The sequence below is a fragment of the Macrotis lagotis genome, chromosome 2 (assembly GCF_037893015.1).
Source record: "Macrotis lagotis isolate mMagLag1 chromosome 2, bilby.v1.9.chrom.fasta, whole genome shotgun sequence".
Classification (NCBI taxonomy): Eukaryota; Metazoa; Chordata; class Mammalia; order Peramelemorphia; family Peramelidae; genus Macrotis; species Macrotis lagotis.
This window is the reverse complement of record NC_133659.1, coordinates 27,597,718-27,624,017: the sequence shown is the minus strand read 5'-3', so window position 1 is coordinate 27,624,017 and position 26,300 is coordinate 27,597,718. Positions and strand designations below refer to the sequence as shown.

The window sequence follows — 26,300 nt, the reverse complement described above, 5'->3', positions numbered from 1 at the left end:
TATAATCTGTACCTGATTCCATCTTCAGTATTTATCTTTCTGTCTCTTCCCATCCTTTGAAGATTCAAATTTTAAAAGTCCTAGATTAGAATCCCTCCTCTGCTGCTCACGAGCTGTATGATCTTGGACAAATCATCTCTATCAATCTCAGTTCCCTCATTTGTAATGTAAGAGCACTGGACTGGAAAATTTCTAAAGTCCACTTCAAGTATGAAGAAAGACTGTGGTCCTATGACTTTTTGATTCTGACAAGGAAGATGAGCTTCAGAAACGGATGACCTGAAAATTCAGCAAATGAGAATAACTAATTTTGTATGGCTGTTCTTTAGCCAACAGTAAACTCCATGACTCTCCTGCCTCATCTCTACCTCCTGGCTTCCCTAGATTTCTTCAGGTCTCAATTTCTACAGGAAATGTTTTCCAGTCCTCTTTAATCTTAGTGTCTGACCACGAATATTCTGTCCAATTTATCCTGTATATGTTTTGTCTGTACATTTTTTTGCATGTTTTCCCCTTCAAAATTGTGAACTTCTCCTGGCCAAGGCTTTTTTCTTCCTGATTTTCCTCAATGCATAGTACTGTACCAAGCATACAGAAATCTATTAAGAAAGACTTTGCTGACTTGTGTAACTCCATTAGGAAAGGAAGATAAAAATCTAACTTACAGAACAAGGAAAACAGGATAGAGTGTCAGTGCTTTAAGGAAATTTAGAGATGTTGTGGTCCAATCCCCTTCAACTCAGAAATTTTTCTGTATGAAAAAGCTGACACCTCAAGAAGTAGTTATTTGCCTGGGTGACATGGCATTGACATTTCTTGTTGATACTACAGAAGGGAAATCTCATATACTTATTCTACTTTTCTTTGGAGGGGAGGGGCTGTCATTAATCTGAGCTTCAGTTTCCTCCTATATAAAAATATAGGAAACACTTGTACTACTCCCTTCAGAGGGTTTTATGATCTACAAAACAAATTATAATAATTTATAAAATTTTTGCTTTATGTATTTTATTAACATAATAAAAATAACAGCTACATAAATTCAACCAACAATATTCTAACAAAGAAGTGAATGATTTAATTATGTAGCTACTGTGAATAAAAAAAAAAAAGACCTGTGATAGAAGATGCCATCCACATTCAGAGAAAGAACTATGGATTCTGAATTCAGAACAAAGCAGACTAATTTTTTTTGTTTATAAAAGAAAGATTTTATTTATTTTGAATTTTATAATTTTCCCCCTAATCTCACTTCCCTCCCCCACCCCCCACAGAAGGCAGTCTGTTAGTCTTTAAATTGTTTCCATGGTATACACTGATCTCAGTTGAATGTGATGAGGGAGAAATCATATTCTAAAGGAAGAAAAATAAAGTATAAGAGATAGCAAAATTACATAATAAGATAACTGGTTTGTTTTTTTTTAATTTAAGGTAATAGTCTTTGGTCTTTGTTCAAACTCCACAATTCTTCTTCTGGATACAGATGGAATTCTCCATTGCAGATACCCCAAAATTGTGCCTGACTGTTGCACTGATGGAATGAGCAAGTCCATCAAGGTTGATCATCACCTCCATGTTGCAAAGCAGATCATTTTTCACCTTTTTGAATTTATTTTTGCTTTTTTCCTTCCCATGGCTTTTCCCTTTTTGTTCTGATTCTTTTTTCACAGCACGATTGATATGGAAATGTGTTTAACACAATTGTACATGTATAACCTCTATCAGATTGCTTTCTATCCTAGAGTGGGGAGGATGAAAGGGGTGAGGGGGAAAACTTGACAAAAATGGAGACTGAAAATTATCTTTACATATAACTGGAAAAATAAATAATTTTTAAAAAAGAGAAGGAGAACGGCATGGGGCAAAGTGGTTCAAAAGTCAGATTGGAAGTCAAAAAGACCTGGGCTCAAGTCCTGACAAAGGTACATTTATGTCACTTAAAGTCTATAAGAATTAATGATCTGAATTGGTAGAAGGGAAACTGCCAGAATTATTAAAAAGTAAATGAAAAGTTATAGTTACTTTCATTCCCTAAAATTCTACTCTGAATTCTTATGTCAGAGTACTCCTAGGTTTGCAAAAGCTATGCCAAAAAGCACAAATGGATAATTCCTAATAATTTGAGGCTCTCTGTAATGTCCAGGCAAAGGGGCTCTACATTCTTCTTGACCAAGGAAAAACACCACTCTCATCATAAAAAGCTTAGCCAAAAGTAATGAATTTCTTGGTCAAGGTTCTTCCTAAAGATCCTAAAATCACTTAGGACTACAATCTGCATTGATACAGAAACTGAAGTATAACTGCTATACTATATAAATTATTATACATTCATTAAGGGATGGAGTAAAATTGTCAAACTCACTAAACTATATATAAGGATCTCTGCTGGTCACATATTAACTGAGAAAAGTATATATAAGCATTAGTATTTAGTCTTTAGTAAATTCATTCATTCGTTCAAAAAGTCCAGAGTGGGGAAGTAACTTGACCTAGGCCAAAGAATTAGTAAATAACAGTTCTCTTTCTGACTTCAAGTCTAGAGCTGCTTTCCCTAAAACACTGTGGGCACCAATCAGTTCTCCCTAAATCATCTAAATTATTTCATTTTTTAAAGCTTCCAAGCCCTATTTCATATTCTATTTTAAACCAACCCAATTGTCTGGGAATTTGAAGTTAAAGGCCTAATGGCATTCTCCCCCAGAAGTTAAGGCTCCTGATGAAAATATTAGGCAAGGAAAAACAAATCCCTCCACTTCCACAAGTCTACATAGCCCTATAATAAACACGAGAACTGATCTGGGGGTATGCTTAATGCACAAAGACTCTTCCATGGTGAGAAAGAGAGGGCAGGCACTCCTCAAAAAGAATCTACATGGATTAAGCTGCTGCAGTGTGACTATGCATTTCTTCTTAGCTAATTACAAGAAAAAGAGAGTGAAAATAAATTTGCTTCTGTAATAATCAAATTCCTAATATTATTTTTATAAACAAGAAAGAAATAAAACATCTTACTGAGTAGTTAGGAGATATATGTCACTTACTTTAGTTTATAATACTGACCCCCCACACACACTAACCAAACATTCCACTTAATGGCAGACAGGCCATATAGTCATGTTCAAATGCAACCCCAAAGCCCAAATATACAGTATTTTGTTATGCAACAGAATCTGGCAGTGTTCATATCTATAAAAACAGTTGTTTCTTGTACAAGTTCTTTGGGTGGGAAGTAAGTACTTTAAAGGCTTCCCCAAAGGTGCAGACAATCATGAAATGTATTCAAAAAATCACTAAGGATCATCTAATCAAATCCTGTTGTTTCAGATAAGATAACTAAGGAAAGAACCTTCCCAACATAACAAAGATTTCACTGAGGAGCTGAAACTAGAACTCATGTTTCTCAGCTCAAACCAGAGTTGTTCCTACTGTAACATGTTCTCAACTGATCGATTTAGAGCAAGTTTGGCTATGAAATAGTTAATTACACATGACTTGAAACAGAATAGTCTAAGCTATTTTTTGGATGATCTGTGTGGAAATGTACAGGTCCTCACAAGGCGGATTGTGGTAAATCAAGAGCTGGGTCTGGTGAGGGAAAAGAACAATGTCCTTGGGGTCAGAGATAACCTTGGTTCAAACTCAGACCAGGGAGTGAGTGACCTGCTACCTGCTAGAATCTTTGGCAAGTTTTCTCTTACACTTTGACAGAAGGGAGAGGTGGATCAGGATGCTCACTACCGGACAGGTTCTTCTATCAAATATTTGCATATATCCATGAAATGATTTAATTCAGAAAAAAGATAAAAAAGGGAAGAGAAAAAAGTAAGAACACTAAGCCTGCCCTTAAAAAAAAATAAAGAAAATAGAAATAAGGAACATCAGTCAGGCAACTAGCATTTACTGGGTGCCTACTATATGCCAGACATTGTTATAAAAGCTTTTTACAAACACTATCTTATTTGATCATCACACCCCAGAAAGATATTTTTACATTTGAGGAAACTGAGGCAAACAGCTGTTCAGAGACTTGTCCAAGGTCACACAGTTTAAAAGTTCTGGATCTGAACTCAGGTCTTCCTGATGCCAGGCCCAGCATTCTATCCACTGTGCTATCAGTTGCATCATTGACAGGAATTTTAGATTTTCTGACTTAAGCTGCATCCCTGGCTCAAGGAGCATTTAGGGTCAGAAATAAGGAGAAATAATTCAAGCCAATAAACATTCATCAAGTATCAGTGCTAAGAGCAGAGGATTCCATTCTCCAATCAGCCCAGAGGCTGAAGGAGGTGAGAAGATACTAAATATCCAGAACTAAGTCAAGGATTAAGATGAGACTTTAGGAGGAAAAAGCACCATAAAGGCAAGAGCACTGGAGTCAGGGAACTTGGTTCCAATAAGCCTCTAACATCTAGTGCCAGTGTGTGGCTCAGGACAGCTCACTTACTCTCCCCTTGGTCTCAAGACTGTATATATATCTCCCAAATCACTCAAGTACAACTTGCTTTTCCTTTTTCCCCATTATCACTTTCAGGTATAACTCACAGATCCATCCTGTTTGTTTCTTTCTGGTTTTCCTCTGAGTCTCTTCTCTGTATTTTAAAAATTCTTTAATGATCACCTTTCCCTGCCTTTTGTTTTGCCTCCTCCACTCTGTGCTAGCCCTCTCCCAGTTGAAAAGTTGAAAAAGGAAAAAAAAAGCCTTGTGACAAATATGCAAAGTCAAATAAAACCATGTCTTTTTTCTGCACCTTCTGACCTCCCTAGGACAAGGTCAGGCCAGTTAAATCATTTGCTCCCCTGGCGTCATGGTTGGTTGGTTATTGCACCCATGAGCAATTCTGAAGACTTCCAAAGTTTCTCTGAATAGCAAAAGACACACTTGGAATTTCAAATGAGACAAAATTCAAAAAAAAGAAATAAAATCAACTAATATATTTCTACAAAAATGTAGCAAGTATAAGTAAAAAAAAAATTTAGCCATCCTAACACATCAATAAGTGCCCACTATGAGTCTAAGTGCTAACTGCTAGGAAAATATACAAAAAGCAGGGGGGGGGGATCCCCATGGAGATTGAAGCTCCAGCAGATATGTGGAGATAAGGTGGGGAAAGATCGGGAAATCGTTTTATGTGAGACATAGTGTTTGAGGTGAACTTTGAAGAAAGTGAGGGAATCTATGAGACCGAGTACAAAAGAAGAGAATTCCAGTCATGGGGGACTGCTTGTGCAAAAGCATGGAGAGGATGGACTGGAGAGGATCTGACATGAGACAGAGAGACTAAGTCAGAGGACAGCTGGAAAAACAGAGAAAGGAAGAGAGGTGAAAAGTTCTACCAGTAGAAGTCACATCCTTTCCCCTTCCAAAGTTCCCTTTTACTTTCTAGGACTCCAGGAAAACAATGCCCATGGGAACTGGGAGATGGCGGGGGGGGGTGAAGAAGAAATAGAGTAGCTAGAGTTGGAATATCAACAGTATAAGTAAGGTTTTCAAGTATGGAAATTCCTTCTGCCAATGAAGTTGGCAGCATCTCTAAAATCTGTAGCCTTCAGAGACTTGCCTCCAGTATAAGTCAACTAAACTAAAAATAATGTAATGAACAATATCAGTATGGTAAAACAGATGCTCACATCTACCTCCCTCTTCTTCCTAGAGATATGGAGGAAGATGGGAACAGACTATTCCATAAGACATCTTTTGGGGGAGAAGATGTAGGTGAAAAGTATCATTTTAGCATTCCCTATTCTGACTTCCACAGAGGGATTTTCAAATTAGAAAGAATTGTATAGGTGACTTTCACAGTGCACATGCCAGTGGTTGGAAGCAAAGCTATATAATAACCATTGCCAATTTGCCTGTAAAGAAAGGAAACAATGATTTTGTTAACTGGTAATTATCACCAGTTTTTGAAGGCATTTAGAAACCAATGTGGTTAAATGTAGCCAAAAACATCTTTAAAGTAAAGTCCTCCAAAGAAAGGTGCATGGCTGCTATACTTGTACAACATAACAATCAAAATGCATTAAATATGACACACTTCCTGTCTAGAACAATAAATTGGAGAGGCAATCCTATGTAAAGAACACTAGATTGAAGGTTCACAAGGTTTATGTGTGAATCCTACCTCTGCCACTGATTAGTTAAATGATCTTAGCCAAATCACTTCCTCAATTCATTTTGGGAATCATAATACCAGTGGTTCTTTTCAGTTGTAATTTCTGATACTAGATCCTTGTATTTTTATCTACAATTATGATATGGGCACTTGAGGTGGCCACACCTATATCATCCTTCTGGCTTTTTCAGGTAGGTACACTTTTCAGCATCCACCAATGCTCACCTGACGTTTCTCCAGGCTCTGGGGATGTTGAGAGTGGGAAGGAAGAAGTAAGTTGTAACCATGAGGATGAAGTAGAAAAGAGAAAAGGCAACCCACTCTAAATGGCCTGAACCAGTAAAGCTATTTAGAAAGACCAGTTTCTGGTACCACAGGGATAAAAATATCTGCATAGTTCCAATAAGATAACAACTTTGTAGCTGTAAATTACTAAGTGCATAACACTAAAAAGGAAACCCATAAGAACTCAACCAAAATCCGAATTAGATAGAATCATAATATTGACTAGTGACCTTAGAAAGCAGTTTAGTTTTAGAAATCGAGAACCTAATACTCACTTGAAGAAAGGCAACTCAGGTCCTGAACAGGCAAGGAATAGGGTTCAAATTCATACAAGCTAGTTAAGTTACAAAGCTGGGACCTGAACACAACGGTTCCTGTGTCAAAGGCCAGTATTCACTCTACCACTGCACAGTGCACTTCTCTTCCTCTCTCTTCTTCTCTCATAGACTAAAAAGAATTCTCAAATATGCTGAATGAGTAAAAGAAAAGGAAATATATATGTGTATATATATATATATATATATATATATATATATATATATATATATATAAAATACAGCATAAAGATCTACATTTAAATAGTTAAAATAAAGAAGTGAAGGGATAAATTTCATGTTATTACTTGGAAAAGACATTTTACTACTAAGCTTCAGTTTACTCATTTATGAGTTAGACTAGATATTCTCTAAAATCCCTTCCTGCTCTAGCTGGGAGTTCAGTAATGTAGGATACCAAATGATCAATGATGTTAGGTTGGGTTTCTTGAAAATGACATTTACTTCCAAGAAAATGTTTATCATATTTCCCAAACTAGCCATATTTAAAAAGCCTAGTAGCAATTTTTAAAGCTTGGCTTTAAGAGAAACTGAAATATATAGTGGGTAGAGTTTGGGGGCATGGAGTCAGGCAAGTCCTAAGTTTGAATCTCACATATGACACCTAGTTGACATCTTGACTCTGGGCAAGTCATTTAACCTTCCTGAACCTGCTTCCTCATCTATAAGAAATGTGGCTGGCAACACCTATAGTATCCAACTCACAGCATTCTTCTATTCTTAAATTCATGTTAAAGTAGACTGTGAAGATCATAAGACATCATTGTATACCATAAAAGCATTTTGCTTAAAGAACTAGGGGCAGCTAGGTGGTGCAGTGGATAGAGTACTGGCCCTGGAGTCAGGAGTACCTGGGTTCAAATCTGGTCTCAGACACTTAATAATGACCTAGCTGTGTGGCCTTGGACAAGCCACTTAACCCCATTGCCTAGCAAAAACTATAAAAAGAAAAAAGTTTACAAAGACTTAACGAACTATATAAATCTCAGCTATATAAAATCAATGATGTTATTCTACTGTCAAGGAGAATACCCAAAAAGAACAGAAAGAGGAAAGTGCCAAATTGTAGAAGTTAAGCAGTAGGGAGAAAAAAGAGTCAGAAGCAGTAGAGTGGAAGTTATAGAAAGTTGAAGAACTAGTAGATGCAGAGGATAGAGCACTAGTCTCAGAGTCTGGTCGTGTAACATTAACAAATTATGTAGCCTTGGGAAGTAGGGGGAGAAACACAAACATTCCCTCTTTATGATTGTCAATTTACCTCTCTGTAATTACAAGAGAGTTGGACTTGATCTCCCAGGGGCCTTCTAGTTATAATAAGCAATGAATCCATTTAAATTTCTCAATTTACTTGCTAGATAAACAAAGTATTCAAAGTGTAATTTTAAGGAAAAATACAGAAAAAAATGATACTATGATTAAGCAATCCATTAAAAACATTACTGCTGTGAAACTGGAGAAGTATAAAAACAGGTGTTTAAAAGCCACATCTTTTCTCTTTTCCAAGGTCAGTGTATGTTTTGTCGGTTTCATTTGGGAATTAATGTCTGTGAAGAACAACCAGTCATCTTATGTACAGATGTGCAGTCGCTCTATACCAGCCATTACATTTGGCTTTCAAGAACTGCCTGGAAAAGCGAAACAACAAAGCAAGGTAAACATGACTATAGAAACGTTTTTCTAAAAACCAAAGCAACAGATGAAAAATTTTTTATAATGTTTATTAACTGAAAAGTTCACATTGACTCTTGACAATCAATCCCTGACATCAAGGTATTTGCTCTTAAGAGTTTTATTTTAAAAATATTTTCTGAAAAAAATCAGTACTAAAGTTACAGGCAATATTTAATATAAAATCCAATAAGTGTTTATTAACCATTGTGTGCAGGGGCCTATACAGGTTAAAAAACAAATACAAATAAAACACTGTCCTTGCTCCGACAGGCAGCAATTTGGGAAACACAAACACAAATGCAGATAACTCTAATATAGACCATTAACTAATGCATTCAAAAGTGGTGGTGTGAACTTAGGGTCCAACTAAAAGAGAAAATAAAGACTTCAAGATATGATGGCATTCACACATTGGAAGAGTTAGTATAACCACCAGCTTCTAAGTTAAATGATAACTTTTTAAAGATAAGCATTTCTTAAAATAGCAGTGAGGATCAGGTTTGGTTTCCCAACATCTAAGATAAACAAATGAATTGTGATACATTCATGCATTTGGAATATTACTGCAGTATGAGAAATGAACATAATAAATACAAAGAATAACTGAAAAATTTACATAAACTGATGCAGAGTAGAATACAGAACAAAAAAAAACATTGCTACACAATAACTATAACAATGTAAATGAGAAGAACAAACACTCCAAGACAAGAATTCTGCAAAATAATAAAGGAAAAGCAATGATCCAGGTTTTTCTCTTTTCTCTTAAAAATGCTCCAGGGGGGAGGGGCGGCGGCTAGGTGGCATAGTGGATAAAGCACCGGCACTGGAGTCAGGAGTACCTGGGTTCAAATCCGGTCTCAGACACTTAATAATTACCTAGCTGTGTGGCCTTGGGCAAGCCACTTAACCCCATTTGCCTTGCAAAAAACCAAAAAAAAAAATAAAAAATAAAAAAATGCTCCTTAGGGGAAAAAAAAGGAGAGTAAGGATATAATTTTTAAAATCTATATAATGTAAAAACAATAGATACTAATTCAAGCTGTGTGTATATATAACATAAGATGTTATTCATTAAATAAGTAGTTAAGAATAAAACCAGTTCTCAAAAAAGAACTATAAACTATTAACTAAAAGAATTAATCAAATCACTAATAGTAATAGAAATACAAATTTAAAAAACCCCTCAAGTTTCACCCAGCTTATAGGCAAAGTCGACAAAAGTTAGGAATAAAAGGATGCACTTGGAACTGTTCTAGCATTAGGACTGGAAGTCCAAACTCTAGTTTGTATAGACCATTACCATAGTTCAAGACTACAGACAATTCAGTCTCATTTCAGACAGTTATAATAATTTATTAACTAAAAATCAATTTTCAGTTTATTTAATATTGAGTTGTTTAATTATTTCTGATTCTTCCCCATCTAAACTTTTATATTTATCTGCCTATTTTTAACCACTACAAAATGGTTTTGATGATTATTATTTTAAAACACAGATGGAAGGAGGAGTAGAAGGTCAATGTCAGGTGGGAGATAACAGGAATTAGTAAAGTGAGCCCCATTTTCCTCCCCTTTCCAAAAAAAAAATCCTCCAAACAGGCTTAGAAATCATACCAGATCAAAGATCAGGAAATGTAAGAAAAAAAAAATCACTGTGAGACATTTTTCCAGTCTACACCAGAGTAGAAAGACAGACAAGAGGTTTTCAGAAACTGGGGACTAGATCTGCCACCACATGAGCATTCTGTGTTCTAGGACAAGAAGGATCCCAGTTCCAGTATAAAGGGTGCTTAAATTTGTTCAGTAAAGAGAAACAGGTGTCAATTCTCACCATTGCTCAGTTTTTAGACACCTAGACCTAGAAAACAATGGATAGTTCCTCTACCTAAGTAGAGGAAGCATTCAAGGATAAGAAATAAAGCAAGCCCCAGGACTGTATATCAAGAAGGGTGCAAGTCCAGAAGTAAGCAGTATACTAGGACCTTCAGTCTAATCTGAAGTATGAAACAGAATAATCCAGGGCAGGAATATCAGATCAAAAGGGAGATTTTAGTTCAATCACCTTTAACCAGCACAGCTTTTCAAATGGCTAAGAATGACTGAGCTCAATACTAGTCTACTTTTAAGTCCAAACAAAACAAGTCCAAAAGCCTGTTACTCATACACAAACCCACAATCAGACTTTGCGTGAATTAGACTACTTAAGGAGTACTGAAAGTTTGCAGTTTCCCAGTCTGAGCTGTCCCTGAGATCATGGAATAACCCAACACTCAATATCCCAAAGAACAAGCAAGGGGAAAACGTTCCCTCCAGGAGTCTAATGAGTCAGGCCCTAATGTCAAATTCAAAATCAAGAAATAGGTTAGAAAAAAAAATCAATAAACAAAAAATCCCAGTATAAAAAACTTATGGCAAAAGAGATGCTAAAAGCATAATCTTAGAAAAGAATACAACCTAATCACAAATGATCTAGAATTACTGGAAATAGTAAAACAAAAGCATTTTTTTAAGTTTAAAATATCTTTATCAATGAAATAAAAATGCTAGAGGGAAAAATGGAAAAGAAATTAGAATTATGAAACAATTGAAAAGAGAATTATTAATTTGAATCACGCTTCCATCATCTTTCCATCATTCAGTCACGCGGAGACAGAGATGCTTCTGGAAGAACTATCACGATGGCTGCCCAAGGAGTACTCCAAATGCAGTTCAAACTTGTATTAGTGGGAGAGGTGCTGGAAAAACCACATTTGTAAAATATCACTTGACTGGTGAATTTGAGAAGAAGTTTGTAGCCACCTTGGGAGTTGAGGTACATCCTCTTGTGCTCCATACTAACAAAGGTCCCACTGAATTCAACATATGGGACACAGCTAGCTAAGAGAAATTTGGTGGTCTGAGAGATGGTTGTTATTACATCCAAGGTCAGTGTGCCATTAAAATTTCCATTTGATGTAACATCAAGAGTTACTTACAAAAATTACCTAACTGGAATAGAGATCTGGTATGAATATGTGAAAATGTCCTTAGTTGTATGGCAACAAAATGGATATTAAGGACAGAAAAATCAAGGCAAAATCAATTGTCTTCCATAGGAAGAAGAATCTCCAGTACTATGACATTTCAGTCAAAAGTAACAACTTTGAAAAGCCCTTCCTTTGGCCTCCTAGAAAACTTATTGGAGACCCTAATTTGGAATTTGTTGCCATGCCTGCTTTTGCACCTCCAGAGGTTGTCATGGACCCAGCACTGGCAGCATAGTATGTGCAAGATTTACAGATTGCTCAGACAACTGCATGCCCTGATGAAGATGATGACCTATAAGGGAATTAAACTAGAACCCAGAATCAGAGGTCTAGATTTATAGGCAACTGTCCTGTGATGTCAATAGTAGCATGTTTGTCATTTTATTATATAGCTGCGCAGAACATGTGCCTAATCTTTGGGATGCTGAAGGAGATGAATGGGCATCAGAGTGAATGTAGCAGTTTAAAAAAAATATAATTCATATTTTGGACCTACGTGTTTTGAACCACAATTACATCCCCTCAAGTTTCAAATATAAGACTTCTACAGTCCCATCGCAATATTCAGTGGTGAATCATGATTATTATTATTATTATTATTATTATTATTATTATTATTATTATTATTTATTACAACATCCCCATTCCTCTTTTGTTTAGTTCATAATAAAGTTGCATTTCAAATCAAATTTTAAAAAAAAAAGAAAAGAAAAAAGAAGAGAATTATTGGCTTGGCACAAAAGATAAAAATCCTTTCCCTACTAACAATCCCTAAAAATTGGAATGGAACAAAAAGAAGCAGATGCTGTAAGAAAAATAAGGGGGACAGAGGTGGGGAAAGACTAAAATTACCCAAAAAGTCAGAAGAAGCAAACTCAAAGACTTAAAACAATAACAGCTAAATCCACAGGTAAAATAATAACAGAAGGGCCAGATCTAATAAACAAGTTAAGGAATCTATGAATAAAGGAAAACAAAGGAAAATGATCCAACACTTGATGACATAAAGGACTGTATAGAATATGGAATCAAAACAGGCTAAGTGGCTTAAAAGAGAAATGAAAATTTAAAGCAGACTTTATGGTCTACAGAGCAAAACTCATGGGCAAAAATAGGGAAAATAATTGAAATCTGAATCACCAAAGAAATAAAAGAGGAAACAAAACTAGAAGAGAAGAAAAATATTAATATTTAAAAATATGCTCATTGTGTAAAGAAAAACAATAAATTCAGAGTACATGGAACAAACTAAGGATTATAGGTCTTGAAGAACATAACAGGCCCAAAAACCTTTAACTTCTTAATGAAGAAAAGAAGAGAACTGTCCAGAGTTTCTAAACACAGAAATGAAATTGCAATTGAAAAAAAATCACAGGTTACCTCCAGAAAAAAACTCCAAACTCCAAAACTCCTGGATACACTGTAGTTAATTTAATAATTTAGTTCAGGAGCAATAAACTCTGAAAACAATCAAGAAGAGAAAGACCTTCAAATACAAATGAAAGAAAATTCAAATAATGTAAGACTATTATGTTCCCACTAGAAAATGTAGGAGGTAATGGAATAATGTGTCCTAAAGAGCAAAAGAGGCCAAAATACAGCCCAAGGTGATCCACCCTGAAAATCTAAGTCTAACCACACAGGGAAAAAAAAGATGCACATTCATTAATAAAGAAGAGTTTGAAACATTTTTTGAAAATAAAATCAGAACTGTATCATTTGCTTCTCAAATATTCCAAACAGAAATTCAAGAGGAATGAATAAACGTACCAGGCAAGGACAGCAACAGCTAGAGTGACAAGAAACCAAAGAGATCCTGCCAACAAATGCAGAATAACAGAAATAGCGCATTTGCTACAGAGCATAATGCAGCAAAAATAGAAATGAGTTCAAGGACCACAAATAAATGATGCAGACACAAATAGACACTTAACAAAGAAACATTAAACAATGAGTAGGGAAAAACAAATCAAAGAAACAGTAACTATGTAAAAGAAAATGATGATGATGGAAAAACATGCCAAAATTTTTGGGATGCAGTTAAAGCAGTCTTCAGGAAAAATCACAACCTTAAAAACATACATTAATAAAATAGAAAAAGGAAGATTATGAACTAAATATGCATTTTTTAAAATTAGAAAACCATTTCACAAATATAATTGATATTGCATAATTTGTTTTGCAGTGACTAGGAGGAAAACAGGGAAGGAATTTGGAACTCAAAATTTAAAAAGAAAATAATGTTTAAAACAAATAATTTAATAAGAAAATTAGAAAGTGACAAATTAGAAAAATCACAGAGGAAATATGAAAAATTTGAAAGAGATAAACTGAAAACTGAAAACCAAAAGAAATAAACAAAATGTTATACAAAGTTTTATATGCTAATATAACTGAAAACACAAATGATACTATATGAATAACTTCAAAAATATAAAGTATTCGACTAGATAGAGTTCTCAAAAAATTCAATCTAAGAAAAGGAAACATCTAACTGTATATGAACTACAAGAAAAAAACTTCTGATCCCATTGTATTCATAGGAGAACTCTATCAAATCAGTACTTATACTTCACAAATTACTCCTTAAAAATTGAGGAAAAAAGCATCCTAACCAGGATCCTTTTATGAGACAAATATAGTCCTGGTACCTAAACCAGGAAAATATAAAACACAGGAAACTTTAGACCAATATCATTAATGAACATTGTCTAAAAAGTTTTTAAACAAAATCCTATCAAATGTGATTCTAATAAACCATTTGTTACGATCAAGTGGGATTTATTCAAAAGATGCAAGGATGGTTCAAATTAAGGGAAACAATTAACAAAATTATCATAATTTAAAAAACAAAAATCTCCAAACCACATGATCCACTTTAACAAATGAAGGGGGGAAATTTCGACACCATACAACACTCTTTTAGGCTAAAAATTAGTCACATTATAAGCTTAGAAGAATCTCTTTTAAACATCATAAAAAGCATCTATCTAAAACCAAAAGCAAGTATTATATATATATATATAATATACATAAATATGTATATATATGAAACATATATATAAAATATATATATATTGGGGATATATTAGAACCTTTGACAATAAACAAAGGAGTGTAGCAAAAAGATGGCCACTCTCCTCACTATTATTTGATATAGTTCTGGAAATGCTTGCAAGAGCAAAAAGATAAGAGAAATGCATTAGAGGTATAACAGTAGGTAAAGAATACATAAAACTAACCCTGTTTAGCAACAATATAGTGACTCACTAGGAAAATTCTAAGGAATCAGTAAAGATATTTACTGAGACAACTAATAGCTTCAGCAAAATTTCAAGCAACAAAATGAATCCCCATAAAAACCAGCATTTCTATATACTAATAACAAAACAGAAAAAGTAATAACAAAAAAGAAAATACCACTCCAAAAAACTGCAAAATGCAGAAAATATCTGGGGATCAACCTCCCAAAACTACACAAAAGACTTTTATGAATTCAATTACAAAGCATTCCTTAAAGAAATGAAAAACAAGGGGGTGGCTAGGTGGGGTAGTGGATAAAGCACCGGCCCTGGAGTCAGGAGTACCTGAGTTCAAATCCAACCTCAGACACTTAATAATGACCTAGCCGTGTGGCCTTGGGCAAGCCCCTTAACCCCATTTGCCTTGCAAAAACCTAAATAAATAAATAAAATAAAAAAAATAAAGAATAGACACAAATATCAATGTAAAAGACTAGACAAGGGAGATTCAAAAACAGCAAAAATCAATAATTTAGTGTCTGATAAAGTAGAAAACAAAAATTGCCTAAAGGAAAGTTCTCTTTGTAATAAAAACTTGAAAGGAGTTTGGCAGAAATAAGGATTAGACCAATAGTGTACACCATATTCCACATACATTCTAAATGGATATATGATCTTAATATTAAAGACTTTTTTTTACATTTTATTTATTTATTTATTTTCACATTACTACAATAGTCTTGTGGTAAAATTAAATATAATTCTCCCACAAAGATAGAGAAACCTTAAGGGCAAAAAAAAAAGGTGAGGGGGGGAATGTACTTTATTGTGTTCAGATACCATCAGCTCTGTCTCTGGGATGGATCACGTTCTTTATCATAAATCCATCAAAGAAGCTGCTTCAATACTTTTTTTCTCACAGTCGCTATTGCTATTTTCCTCCATCCTATTCCTTCCCACTCCCATTTATTCTACTCTCTCACTACTTTCACCCTGTACTTCCTCAAAAATGTATTGTATCTGACTACCCTCTCATGATCTCCCCTCTCTTCTGTCATCTACACCACTCCTTCCTTTCCCCCATACCCTTTCTCCCACCCCTTTCCTCTCCTTTATCCTCTAGGGTAAGACAGATTGTTATACCCTATTGAGTGTTTGTTATTTTCTCTCTGAGCCATTTATGATAAGAATGAAGATTCACTCATTCCCCCTCAACTTCCCCCCTTCTACTCCATTGCAAAGGCTTTTCCTTGCCTCTTTTCCGTGAAATATCTTAGCTCATTCAACCTCTCCATTCCCTTTCTCCCACTACAGTCTTTTCTCACCCATTGACTCCATAAAGATCAAACTATTAAAAAATTAGAAAAGAAATCAGATCATAAAATTTTCAAAGCTATAGTTAAGAGTTGTAGTCTTAACCAAAAAAAAAAGACAGAAGAAATTACAAAAGATAAAATTGATAACTCTGAATATTTGGACCTGAGAACTTTCTGCAAAGGTAAGTGTAAATTATCAGTGATCAAAAGGGAAAAGTCAAACGAAGGAAAAAAATATTTCTCTGATAAGGGTTATTTATTATCCAAGATACATAAGCCATGTGAGTGTGTTTGTGTGTATGTCCATACATTTATTAGTCATTCCCCACAAATAATTGGTAAAAGGTTATGAACAAACAGTTGTCAGAAGAACTATAAAATATTCAGTCATATAAAAAATGCTCCAAATAACTAAAAATAAGAGAAATGCAAAACAACCCAGAGGTTTTAAACATCTCACACCCAAAAATTGGCAAATGACCACAAATGATAATAATCAATGTCGTAGAACTGGAACACTAGCAACTGCTGATGGAAATTGGGAAATGATACAACCATCTTGGAAAGCAATTTAGAATTGCGTAAAGTAACAAAAATGCCCATGTCCCGTGAACTAAGACTCCATTATTGGACTAATATCCTATGGAAGTCACAGATTAAGAGCAAGTCCATCAAGGCTGATCATCACCCCCATGTTGCTGTTAGGGTATACAATGTTTTTCTGTTTCTGCTCATCTTGCTCAGCAACAGTTCATGCAACTCCTTCCAGCCTTCCCTGAATTCCCACCTCTCCTAGTTTCTAACAGAACAATAGTGTTCCATGACATATATTCCCCAACTGAAGGACAGTCACTTAATTTCCAATTCTTTGCCACCACAAACAGGGGCTGCTATGAATATTTTTGAACAAGTGATGTTTTTACCCTTTTTCATCATCTCTTCAGGGTATAGACCCAGTAGTGGTATTGCTGGATCAAAGGGGATGCACATTTTGTTGCCCTTTGGGCAGAATTCCAAATTGCTCTCCAGAAAGGTTGGATGAATTCACAGCTTCACCAACAATGTATTAGTGTACCAGATTTCCTACATCCCTTCCAACATTGATCATTGGCCTTTCTGGTCATATTGGTCAGTCTGAGAGGTGTGAGTTAGTACCTCAGAGACATCACCATACAAATATAAGTAGTTCTCCCTTTTGCCACAACATTCTCTTGAAAAACATGTTCAAAATGATAAGACAAATTCCATTTTCCCATCAGAGAAATAATATTTACTCTGGTTGGTCCTTGTCATTCATTATTGAAGAAGACCAAAACAGTATCACTATGTTTGAGACAAATGACAGCGTGTCCAACTGTGTCTGATCAAACCAATACAAGCTCAAAATGCTCTACCCCAGGTCAGGCACAAATGGTCCATGTGAACACCCTGGATGTTAGATATGTCACATTTCTTTTGAGCTGCTTCAATTCTGCCTTAGTCATAGACTGCAGCCTCTTTGCTGAGGGTACACCAAGCTGGGTGGTCCTGTGCCAGTGTCTCCCATGCAGTATAATCAATTCTAAAGTTCTTCAGAGAGATCTTCAGAGAGACCCCCTTATGAGCACTTGCCCTGTGTGAGCTCTCCATAAATTTTTGGCAAATATACATCTAGCTAGACAACATGTCCAGCCTGTTGTAGTTGCGCTCTCTAGAGTAATGTTGGAATGCTAAGCAGTTAGCTGGAGAAAGGGCCTCAAGTGTCTGGTATTTCTCCCGCCAAGTGATCTTCAGAATCTTCCTAAGACAATTTAAATGGAAGCGATTTAGTTTCCTGATATGGCACTGGTAGACTGTCCAGGTTTCAGAGGCCTATAGCAATAAGGTCAGTACAATGGAACTGTAGACCTTCAGTTGGGTGGTCAGTCTAATACCTCTTCTCTCCCACACTTTCTTTTGGAGCCTCCCAAATACTGAGCTAGCTCTGGCAATGAGAGTGTCACATTGTCAATGTGGACCTCCTTGGAAAGGACACTGCCAAGGTAAGTGAACTTATCCACAGTCCTCAAAACTTCTCTATTTGCTCTACTTGATGGTTCTACATATGGATGGTGTGGAGTTGGCTGATGGAGCACCTCTGATTTCTTGGTGTTAATTGTTAAACCAAAATGAGCACAAGCAGCAGAGAATTGATTCATACCTTGTTGCAACTCATCTTCAGAAATTGTACTGAGTGTACAACCATCTGCAAACAGAAGATGATGCACCAACACTCTCTCCACTTTGGTCTTGACTTATAGCCTTTTCAAGTTGAAGAATTTGCCACAAGTGCAAAGCTGACCTTAAGAACATGTTCATTCTCAGTGAAAGTGTTTGATAACATGGCTGAAAACATTACGCTAAAAAGTTTGGGAGCAAGGACATACCCTTGTTTCACTCCATTGGTGACTGAGAAATCTTGAAAGCATCATTCACTATTCAGAACCTAGGTAAGCACACTGTCATGTGACTGACATACAATACTAATGAACTTCTCCAGGCAACCAAATTTGGACACAATTTTCTATAAACCCTCAGGACTGAAAGTATCAGAGGCCTTGGTCAAATCTATAAATGTTGTATATAAACCTCTGTTCTGTTCCTGGCATTTTTCCTGGAGTTTTGTTGGGCAGCAAATACCATATCCACTGTTTCTCAACCCTTTCTGAAGTCACACTGGCTCTTGGGGTGGGGGGGCGACCATCTTCTGGGTGAAGGATCAGTCTATTGAGAAGGACTTTAGCAAGAATATTACCAGCAATAACTAAAAGAGAAATACCACTGTGATTGGCACAGAACAATCTATTCCCTTTACTTTTATAGAGATGGACGATGGAGGCAGCCTTAAATTCATGGGGGATAACCTCTTCATCCATATAATCTGGAAAATTTCAGTCAGTTTTTGAATGAGCAATGCCCACCTCCCCCGGACCTTGTAGACCTCAGCTAGAATAGAAACAGCACCAGGTGCTTTGCCATTTGACTACCAAGTAGCATTCAAAACCTCTTCTTCAGTTGGCATTTCTGTTAGGGGCTGATTGACTTCAACTTGAGATAAACAGTCAATGGCTTCTGCATTGCTTGATAATGCTCTGTTAAGAAGACTAAAAAAGTGTTCAGCTCATTTCTCTAGGATTATATTCCTATCATTAATCAATGTGGATCCATCAGTACTGAGTAGTTGAGATGCACCATATGCCTTTGGCCCATAAATAGCCTTCAGGGCATCATAAAAGCATTTTGGTTTGTTACTGTCTGCATAAAATTGAATTTCATCTGCCTTTTTACTAAGTCAAGAATCCTGCATCTCTCTAAGCTTTGCTAGTACTTTACTGCATTCTTAGAAATGGATGAACTATACTGCTGATAAACCTTGTGGAGTTCTGACTTTTCATTTAGCAGCTTCTGTAGTTCCCCATTATTTTCATCAACCAGTCCTGTTGTTTGCGAGTGTTCTGACCCAGATGAGCAAATGCAGTGCTGTACACCAGATCTCTGAAAGCTGTTCACTCTTTTTCTGTGCCACTGGTGCCAACTCTGTATTGACTCAGTTTTCTCTCCAAGTTAGCAATAAACTATTCTCACTAAGAGAGACACTCCAATCTCTAGACAATTTTTCTACTATTCATTTTGCCTTAGGGTCACTGCTCTGGTTAACTATGAATATTCAGCTTAGAGAGGATGAGTCTATGATCAGTCCAGCACTCTGCACCACACATTGACTTTATCACTCTCACATCCTGTCAGTCTCTTCTCCTTATGATCACATAGTCTAATAGATGCCAATGTTTGCCATGAGGGTACATTCAGGAAGTTTTATTGCATTTAGATAAACAGAAGACAGTGTTTGTGATGAGAAGGTCATGAGAAGCATAAGTTTTCAGTGGTGGGCATCCATTGCTGCTGCTGTTTCCACTCCACTCCTCCCAAGGCCTCTCTGCCATATCTGGTCATCTGAATCTACTCTAGCATTAAAGTCACCCAGAATTATAAGCTTGTCCTCTTTTGGTACACTGATGATAAGGGACTCCAGGTCTTCATAAAATTTTTCTTTAACCTCATGTAATTACTATAATTAGTTTGTATTTGCCTTAAACCAGGCATATGGCATTAAACAAATCACAGATATTTAACAATACGTAACTACATCTAAAAATGTTTAAAGTAGAAAAATTATGTTACAAGTCATAACATTTTACATCTGGAAGTGAACTAAATATAATCATATCTCACTCTCTCATTTAACAAAAGAGAGAGACTAAATCATAGTGAAGGGAAGCACTTTGGCAAAGGTCAATTCATCAATTGGCATTCATTAAGAACTTTCTATCTGCCAGGCACTTGTTTAGTTCTGAGGTTACAAAAAAAAGAAGCAAAGACAGTCCCCATCCCCAAGAAGAACACATTTTAATGAAGAGGACAACATATAAATGAATATGTACTTAATTACACAGAGAGAAAAAGACAGAATCCAGTTTAGAGGAGTTATCCCGAGGCTCATTCCACTATACCACACTGATACACAAAACTAGACAAAAGCAGCATTTAGATCACATTAATTTTTGTTTTCTATCTTAAAATTTAGAAACACTTTGTAGGGAAGAGAAAGGGGGTATGCTTTGTAGGGCAGTGACATACAGAGTAAAGCGGACTACTCTGGGTTCAGATTTGAGGCCTGGCTGGCTCTGTTACAACCTAGCTTTAGGGTCTTGGACAAGCCAAGAGACTCTAAACCTCATTTTTTTCATCTCCAAAAAGGCAATAACAGTACTTACTCAAATTAATTCACATAGTTGTGCTAAGTGAAGAACACTATAAACTTTTAAGTAATATGAAAAAAGGTATTATTGCCTTGGTCAAAGTCCTTTCCCCTCTGTAAGTCTCAGTTATTCATCTCTAAAATGAGAGAGTTAGTTAGCCAAGACTAGTTGATTTCTAAGATCTTATGGAACTCTAAATGCTGATTTTTGTGATCTCCATTGTTATAACCTGATTCTTTTTAAAAACAAAAGGATATATACAGTTGAACCTCAGTTTATGAGTAACCTAGTTTACATATGCTTTGCAAGAAATAATTTTTGCAAAATTTGTCTTGTAGGACAAACCAAAATTTGCAGTACAACCATCACATCTGGACATGAGTGCATCAAGAAGAGATAACACTCAAACTAGAGCAATGATTTTTTTTTTATTTTGCTTTCATATGTCAAAAAAGGAGTCTCACTCAACAGACATTATCCATTTCTTCTTCAATACTATCTTCATGGACTCCTCACTAATCACCATCATCCCCTTTGCTCATGCCTTCTTTACCTCTTACCTGAACTGCTGCATAGCCTCCTAAATGGTCTACTTGATTGGAAATCAAGTGATTGATTGTCCATCAATTGGGGAATAGCTGAACAAATTGTGGTCCATGTATGTTATGCAACGCTATTGTTCTATTAGAAACCAGGAGGGATGAGAATTCAAAGAAGACCAGAAAGACTTGGATGAACTGATGTTGAGTGAGATTAGCAAAACCTGAAGAACACTGTACACCCTAACAGCAACATGGGGTTGATGATCAACCTTAACGGACTTGCTCATTCTATCAGTGCAATATCAGGGATAAGTTTAGGGTATCTGTGACAGAGAACACCATCTATATCCAGAGAAAAAACCGTGGAGTTAAAACAAAGACCAAAGACTACTACTTTCAATTAAAAAAAAATACCTTATATACTATATAGTTTTCTAATATTTTATTTTTTCCTCACAGATATGACTTTTCTCAACACATTCAATTTTTGATCAATGTATACCTTGGAAATAATGCAAAGATTATTAGACTGCCTTCTTGGGGGGGGGGGGGGGGGGCGGGTAATTGTAAAATTCAAAAGCTTACCAAAAAGTGATAGGTAGAAACTACTGTTGTATATAATTGGAAAACAAATAAAATATTTTTTTTTATAAAAATAACCCTTTGGGGCAGCTAGGTGTCACAATGGATAGAGCACCAGCCCTGGAGTCAAAAGGACCTGAGTTCAAATTTGGCCTCAGACACTTAATAATTACCTGTGTGGCCTTGGGCAAGCCACTTAACCCCAACCCCATTGCCTTGCCAAAAAAAAAAACCCTAAAAAAAAAAAACCCTTCCTCCTCCTTCATCTTGTCTCATCTCCCTCATGCCAGCCACAAGTCTTCTCAAAGATAAAGTACAGATTAATTTGTTTTATTTTCAATTTATATTGTATTCTAATTATTGCTATTATATTAGGAACAAAAACTTAAAATTATAAATAATAATTTTATATGAATATTTTGGGGGATTGGTATGAATTTCCATATTTCTTATGGGAAAATTCACTTTGCAAATGGCAGAATCTTGGAATGAACTAAATTCATAAACTGAAATGCTATGTATAAGGAACTTTAAGAAGTCTTCTTTTTCTATCAGTAAGTTTTCTTGTGGCAAGTAAGCTCACCAATAAAAGAGGACCTTCTCTTATTTTCTCCAACAAATTACTAAATAAAAAGGAAAATAAATTACAGAACACATTTCATAATAATGTGACCAGAAAGTTAGCAGAGGAAGAGAACAAAATCAGACTTATCTAGATGGAAAAACTGAAGTCCAGAAAGATAACTTTCCCAATGCCATCAACTCATAATAATAACATTTTTCCTTCATTCTTGAAGAAGACCAAGACATCAGGGAGGTGATACCATAACAAGCAAGTGAATTGGATTTGAGTGAAAGGTTGTTGTGGCAACTCACCAGTCTCACTTTCTTCTCCAGATTCATCTAGAAGCAGTGGCTAGATATGAACTGGGACAATTGGAGATGGCCCTGAATGCAAGGCAATCAAGGTTAAGTGACTTGCCTAGGGTCACAAAGCTAGTTAGTGTCAAGTGTCTGAGGCCATATTCAAATTCCTGTCCTCTTGATTCCAAGGCCATTGCTCTATCCACTGCACCATCTAGATGGGATTAGAACTCTAAGAGTTCGGGGACAGCTAGGTGGTGCAGTGGATAAATCACCAGCCCTGGAGTCAGGAAGTACCTGGGTTCAAATCCGGTCTCAGACATTTATTAAGTGCCTAGCTGTGTGGCCTTGGGCAAGCCACTTAACCCCATTTGCCTTGCAAAAAAAAAAAAAACCTAAAAAAAAAAACTCTAAGAGTTCAAAATTTATTATGCCAGGTAGGCATATGTTTTTTGATTAACAAGGAAGGCTGTTCAGAAAGGGTGTGTGTGTGTGTGTGATCTCATGCACATGTGCCCACATTTGTCTATATGGTCATGTATGGTCAACTTAGCAAAGATAACTCTCTTCAAACTGCCAAAAAAGAAGTACACTGCAGTAACTCAACAATGAGTGGATAAAGGTTTTGAGAGATATAGATGTCAATTAGATAGCCCTGAATGAGCAAAGAAATTAAAAATGGATATATCAAAAAGTTTACCTGGGAGACTAAATTATCTTAACAAGAGCAGTACTATGTTCAACAAAATTAGCAGAATTAAGCCTTGGCTTTTATTCACAAAAACTGATGTCTATGAGGACACATGGTTAAGTGTCTGTTTTAGATCAGCAGTGGAAGGGAGTATAAAGAAACCAGAGAATTTTCATTCTATATTTCAGTGAAGTCTTCAAGAAGAAAGCTTTATGTAAATTTTTAAATCTCAGGTCAGCTAGTCTCAAGAACAACACAGCAGAGCCACCTAGATTAGGTTGGTAATTCCATCATCAAATATGTAACTGACAAGAAGAAAGTTCTGTGGTTAATCCATAATGGTTAAACTGATTTATAAATCAGATACTCATAAAAACTTGTGATCTACTCATTTGGCTTAACTACTGGCTAAAAATACATAGATATGCCTCTGGATAAATCCAAGATATATTTACATCTCTATATAAGAAAGTCAAGTTTCTAAAATGTGTCATAGGGGCTTTTATTTCTTTAAATTTCCAATATACCAAAGCAGCCCATATTCCCTTGTGAAATGAAAATATGACAGCCAATAAGATCTTAACATCAAACATTGATGAAAAGTAGAAGCACTTACCACCAAGTCCCAGTTATTCTGCTCAAGCAACGTAATGGCTTCATCAATATTTTCAATGCCAGTACATGCCTGAAAATGAAATAAAGAATATTTAGATGTGAATGAGTCAACAAATTAGCTTTTAAAGCATAATAATGAGATTGCCAATCCTAATCACTGTCCAACAAAGTAACTGGATCCATGAAACATTTGAAGAGCAAAATCTGCACAGAATATGGACACCCTAAGGCAAACTTAAGAATAGGAAGACTTGAGTTCAAATCCAGATTCAGAAACTTACTAGCTGTACGAATCTAGACAAGTCATGACTATCTCAATTTTCTCATTTATAAACAGAGATAGTAAGAGCACCTATCTCCCAGTTTATGAGGATCAAAAGAAATAACAACATATAAAGTATGATACAAACTGTAAAACTATATAAATACATGCAAACTGCTGCTATCACTGTTATTATTAAATCTGAGTTGAAGACATGCAAGTCTGGAAAAGGGAAAAGTGAGAACTGAAAGATAAAGGAGTTGTACATAGCAGTTCACACACTGGGCTGGCTTCCTGAATCAGAGATTAAAGTATTTTTCACTGCACCTCATTATCTCTATTGTATAAACAAAAAAAAATACTGTAATTCTAGGATTTAATAAATAAAGACATGGTTTTTAAAAGATATTTACAGGGGGCAGCTAGGTGGTGCAGTGGATAGAGCACCAGCCTTGGAGTCAGGAATACCTGGGTTCAAATCTAACCTCAGACACTTAATAATTACCTAGCCATGTGGCCTTGGGCAAACCACTTAAACCCATTGCCTTGAAAAATCTAAAAAGATATTTACAGAAGAGGCAAAAATTCACTAGATTTTAATCTTTTTGAGGCAACAGCTCATTTAGCTGACTACTATATAGACTTTAATGAATAAAATGATTTTGCAATATCATTTCAATTTAATAATATAATTTACATAGTTACATAGTTTGTAACTCCCTTTTCAAATATCCCATTATAATCATCACAATATTCTTAAGAAGTTAGTGCTTAGATTACCCTCATTTTATAGAAGAGGAAAATAAAGCATGTAAAAGTTAAGTGACTTGCCCAAGGTCACACAACTAAGTTTCTGAGGTCAAATTTGAATTCAGGTGTTTTTTATTTCAGTTTGATATTCATTGCTTTACTATGCAATAAGGAGGGCAGAGATCACTACCCACATTTTATAGAGGAAAAAATGAGTTCAAGGCATGAGACAAGTCCAGCCCCGGATTACAAAGCTAGTTAGTGTGAAGCAACATTCAATACTAGTTCTTGCTAACTTCAGGTTCAGAATTCTATTGCCTCTATCAGAAAGACAAACATTTGTATATTTTTTAAGTTCTAAATCTGGCACTATGAAACATCATAAATTTTTCATCTTTCCTCGTTCACTATTAAAACGTGATCTACGTACAATCTGAGAAACAGCACATTTTAGAACTAAAAAAAGGAAAGAGTCAATTCTTTATTTTAAGTGTTTCATTTTAGTCAGTCAAAATTTACCTTCTCACTATTCTATTCCACTCCCTAACTGAGAACACAAGAATAACAAAACCCATTACAAACATGTATAGGCAATCAAAATGAATTTCCCATTGGCTACATCCAAAAAATTTGTCTCTTTCTGCATTCTGAGTCTTTTATCACCTTTCAGTCAAAAGCTAGGTAGTTTGGTTCATCCTTAGTCCTCTGGAATGATGGTCATGAATTTCATTGACAATAAAACTCCATCCCATTTATATATAATAATTTGCAATTTATTGGTCCCCAGATTTATGAATACCTCTCAGATTCTTTGCCATCTCAAATAATTGTAACTATTTTTTGTACCTTCTTAAAAGTTTGGTCTTGCTTAGACTCTGATATTAAGATAATATTTCCTAACTTTCCATTCCCTTCCCCTACTCTCTAGTGTATTCTTCCTCTATCTTTCCATTCTTTTCTTCAGATCATCAAGACATAACAGAACCACTCTCAACCCATGTCCTGGTGGACTCCCTCTATTACTACCAATGTTAAGATTCTGAAGAGAAACAAGCATCATCTACCAATATTTGAATGAAAGACGTTTATTCTCAGTCCTTTATCATTGTTCTTTATGTTTATTTTTTTATATATTTTCTTCATGTCTATGTTTGTACTTCAAAGTTGCTCCACAACTCTTATCTTTTTGTCAGGAATGCCTGAAAGTCCTTTATAACAATAAATA

General features: G+C 35.6%; 1 protein-coding gene and 1 pseudogene across 1 annotated transcript in view; one reads left to right on the top strand and one right to left on the bottom strand.

Annotated features, from left to right (window-relative positions):
- The window catches only part of LOC141511833 (FAS-associated factor 1-like), a 243,903-nt gene that overhangs the window by 160,280 nt on the left and 57,323 nt on the right, over positions 1-26,300 (bottom strand). The window contains exon 2 of the mRNA XM_074220850.1: positions 24,065-24,133. Coding sequence (XP_074076951.1) covers positions 24,065-24,133 — 69 coding nt within the window. The remainder of the gene's footprint in view (positions 1-24,064; positions 24,134-26,300) is intronic.
- Positions 11,086-11,731, top strand: LOC141512488 (GTP-binding nuclear protein Ran pseudogene; annotated as a pseudogene).